At 42.8% G+C, this 3,317-nt stretch overlaps 1 protein-coding gene across 1 annotated transcript in view; it reads left to right on the forward strand.

Annotated features, from left to right (window-relative positions):
- Nucleotides 1-2,217, forward strand: part of LOC119290928 (probable histone chaperone ASF1A) — a 2,792-nt gene extending 575 nt beyond the window's left edge. Inside the window, exons 2-3 of the mRNA XM_037569612.1 lie at nt 1,310-1,425; nt 1,617-2,217. Of these exons, the coding sequence (XP_037425509.1) occupies nt 1,310-1,425; nt 1,617-1,994 (494 nt within the window). The 3' untranslated portion in view covers nt 1,995-2,217. The remainder of the gene's footprint in view (nt 1-1,309; nt 1,426-1,616) is intronic.
- The last annotated feature ends 1,100 nt before the right edge of the window (nt 2,218-3,317 follow it).

Raw genomic sequence — 3,317 nt, forward strand, 5'->3', positions numbered from 1 at the left:
CTCTCTGCACCGTACGCCCTCTCCCCGATTCGCGCGCGGCCGCGGCGTGCTAGGGTTTCGTTTTAGGAGGCGCCGTCCTCGAATCCGCCGAGCCTTGCCGGCGGCCTTCGGTTCGGTTCTGCTCTGCTCTGTCGCCTCCAGAGGTAACAGCGATTGGTGTGCCGTGCACGTTTGTGAATATCATGAAGTACGCGTTTTCCCCCGAGTCTTCCTCTCGTACAGTGCATCTTGGCGATTTCTGCGGCTGCGACTGGGTAAAAACGCTGGCCTGCCTGTGTGACGGAAATGCTCTGCTCGCTGCTTCGTCTTGGATTCAGAGGCCGATTCATAAACCGGGTGGACCAATTTACTCCTCTGGATTAGCCGTACTAGATAGATATTGATCCCTGACCAAGAGAACCGATTGCAGATGATTTTGTGGAGCCAAGTCTGAAGCTGCTGTCCCCTTGTTCTAGGACAGAAGCTATTGCTCTGCTTTTTTTTTTGCTGAAATTGCAGTGAACTTGGATTTTGTTTTTCTTCTGTTAACTTGTCATTTACATAGTCAGATGGTCTTTCTAGAGTACTTCTACCCACTCTTGAGCGTCTAATTTTCGTTAAGAAAGCACAAACATAGCGCAAACGTGAATAACGAATATTGGCAAAAACAAAAACAAAACTACCATCCTCACTCAATGACCGAATTATCATATCCTTCACTTAATTCCTGATACAGGTGGGACTGAATCTATTATCCTAGCAGTTTATTAATAAATTTGTCAGCAGACTAGGCAGTTCATTGGTGCTACCTTCCTAGCCACCTTAATTATATGCATCCCTGTTCCTTCCAAAATAGTGAAGCAGCCTGCAGTAGTGTAGCTGTACCAAAATCACATCTGCCCTAATGTATGCAGTCATGTTTTTATACCATTACTTGTCCACTGGGACTTCTCTCCTGTGATCTGTTTCGGTTCTGCCAAAACCCATTCAGTAGTGTGGGACTGTGGATCATTAGCAAGGAAACAGTGCTTTAGTTCAGACTTCAGAGATATTTGCCTTCGTTTCAATAGGCGGAGTAGTTTGCTCCCAATCAACATAGAAGAGCATAATTTGTTGTCCTGTATTGGAATACATCACACTAATACTGTATATGAATTAAGGTCTTTACGATATGTTCTATTCCATGCTGCAAAGGGCGATTTTCATCTAAGTTGAACTGATTTTGATTTCTGTATGTTAGGGGGGGGGGGGGCAAATATTGCTATATGTTCATTCTTCAGGGTACTGACTTGCTAAACTATTGTTGATATTTTGTTGGGTGACCTATTAGATCTGGAATGGAAGCTCACATATGTTGGATCAGCTGAAGATGAAACTTATGATCAGCAACTTGAGAGCGTGCTTGTTGGACCTGTCAATGTTGGGACCTACCGTTTTGTCTTCCAGGTAAAAACAGATGTGCTTTATTGATCAGTCAAGTCCAATATCTTCATAATGGACAGTAAACCTAGAATTCCTTGCACAGATTCAAATCTTGATTCGTCATACTATTTTGCCTTTTGTTACTTATAAAAAGAACTTCATAGTTTAAAAGACTAAATATGCATCTAGAAATTAATTTTCCATTTCCATTCCAGGCTGACCCACCGGACCCTTTAAAGATCCGCGAACAAGACATCATTGGTGTCACCGTGCTGCTATTGACATGCTCCTACGTGGGTCAGGAGTTCATGAGGGTGGGTTATTATGTGAACAACGATTACGATGAGGAGCAGCTGAGAGAAGAGCCCCCAGCAAAGTTATTGCTTGACAGGGTGCAGAGAAACATTTTGGCCGACAAGCCCCGTGTCACCAAGTTCCCCATCAACTTCCACCCTGAACCCGGCACGAGCGCAGAACAGCCGCAGCAGGATGCAGAACAGCAGCAGCAGCCGACTTCACCGGAACCACAGAAGGCTCCAGTAGAGCCACAGATGGCGCCACTAGAGAACGTCCACATTGCTGCCGAGCAATGATCAGAGTTGGGGTGCTTACAGTCTGTTCTCCATGCCTTCTATGGTGTCTTAATGTTACGAATCGAGAGTGGTGGTTCTGCATTGTACTGGTCTGTTGTTGACGTTTCTCAATATGTTGTGTTGTAAATGTTGGGTGTCTAGCTATTTCTTGATAAAGAGTACTTCTGCCTATTTTGTTGCACATATTTGATTTCTATTGAGACTGGAATGCTTCAGCCTGAACCGTCGAATTGGTTACCGACGTGCTTTCTCTCTTTGGTGCAGATTCTGCAATGCGCTGCACCAGGTTTTCCACTGCATTGATGGTTCACAATCTGGCAAATGCTGGGTTCCGCTTTATTTCAGATAAACAGTACTTTAACCTGTTTTTCTACTGAGACAATATTTTGGTCTGCACTGTGAATTGCTTACTGGTGTGTTTAATTTTCTTTGTGTAGATTCTAACTGGGTCAAGAATCTATTATGATTGTGGTCAAATAGTTAGTGTAACTACAGAATGCTTTTGAAACTTAGCTAGTAATTGGTGAATAACTGAATATTGCTCAGAAAGTAGGCTGAACCTTTTGTCCAATTTGTGGAGGATATATTTTGTGATACTATTTCTCATATTTTTTTGTAAGTGCCCTTGTTATTTGGTGATGGATTGGCCGGTAATAATTTTTAAAACTTTTTAATGACGTCAACTTTGGCAGACCCTAGACTGAAGCTAGGACAGCGGAGTCTGGTGTCCCTTGCGTGCACAGCTGAAGCTTCAACTGGCCTAGAGTGTCCTAGACCATCTAAGCTACATTCAAAATGAAATAAACATGCTGATACCAAAAAAAAAAATCATGATCAAATCGAAACTGCTCACGGCTACTTCCAGAGTAGTACATCAATGGTCAAGGCTTTATATTCCCTGATTGCCAAACCTCATCGACCATTGAACGTGGAATGAGGGGATGAAACATCATCGCCATTCGAAACTCTAGAACAAAACATCACTGCACTAGCATCTCCAGTTCAAACAGCCCCCCAATAATTTCTTAATACCGTATTAACGCTACTTCTAATATATTCAGGAACAGATAACTCAATATAGCAAATAGTCCCACTTACAGAGGTGAGCATCTCCAATTCAAAGGCCAATCAACCTCTTATCGTTCGCAGTCACCAAATAAATAGACACACCAGCAAGTAGGGAGGTTTAAAAGGGCCAAAGTTATTTATTGCTACCGAGATCCCTCCATCTAGGTCTATCAGCACCCCTCAATTTTATAGCCTAAAATTGACCAGAAATTTGACTCAAAATGTGAGTCATATGATACAGAACTATCACTAGAT

The sequence above is a fragment of the Triticum dicoccoides genome, chromosome 1A, assembly GCF_002162155.2.
Source record: "Triticum dicoccoides isolate Atlit2015 ecotype Zavitan chromosome 1A, WEW_v2.0, whole genome shotgun sequence".
In the NCBI taxonomy this organism is placed as follows: Eukaryota; Viridiplantae; Streptophyta; class Magnoliopsida; order Poales; family Poaceae; genus Triticum; species Triticum dicoccoides.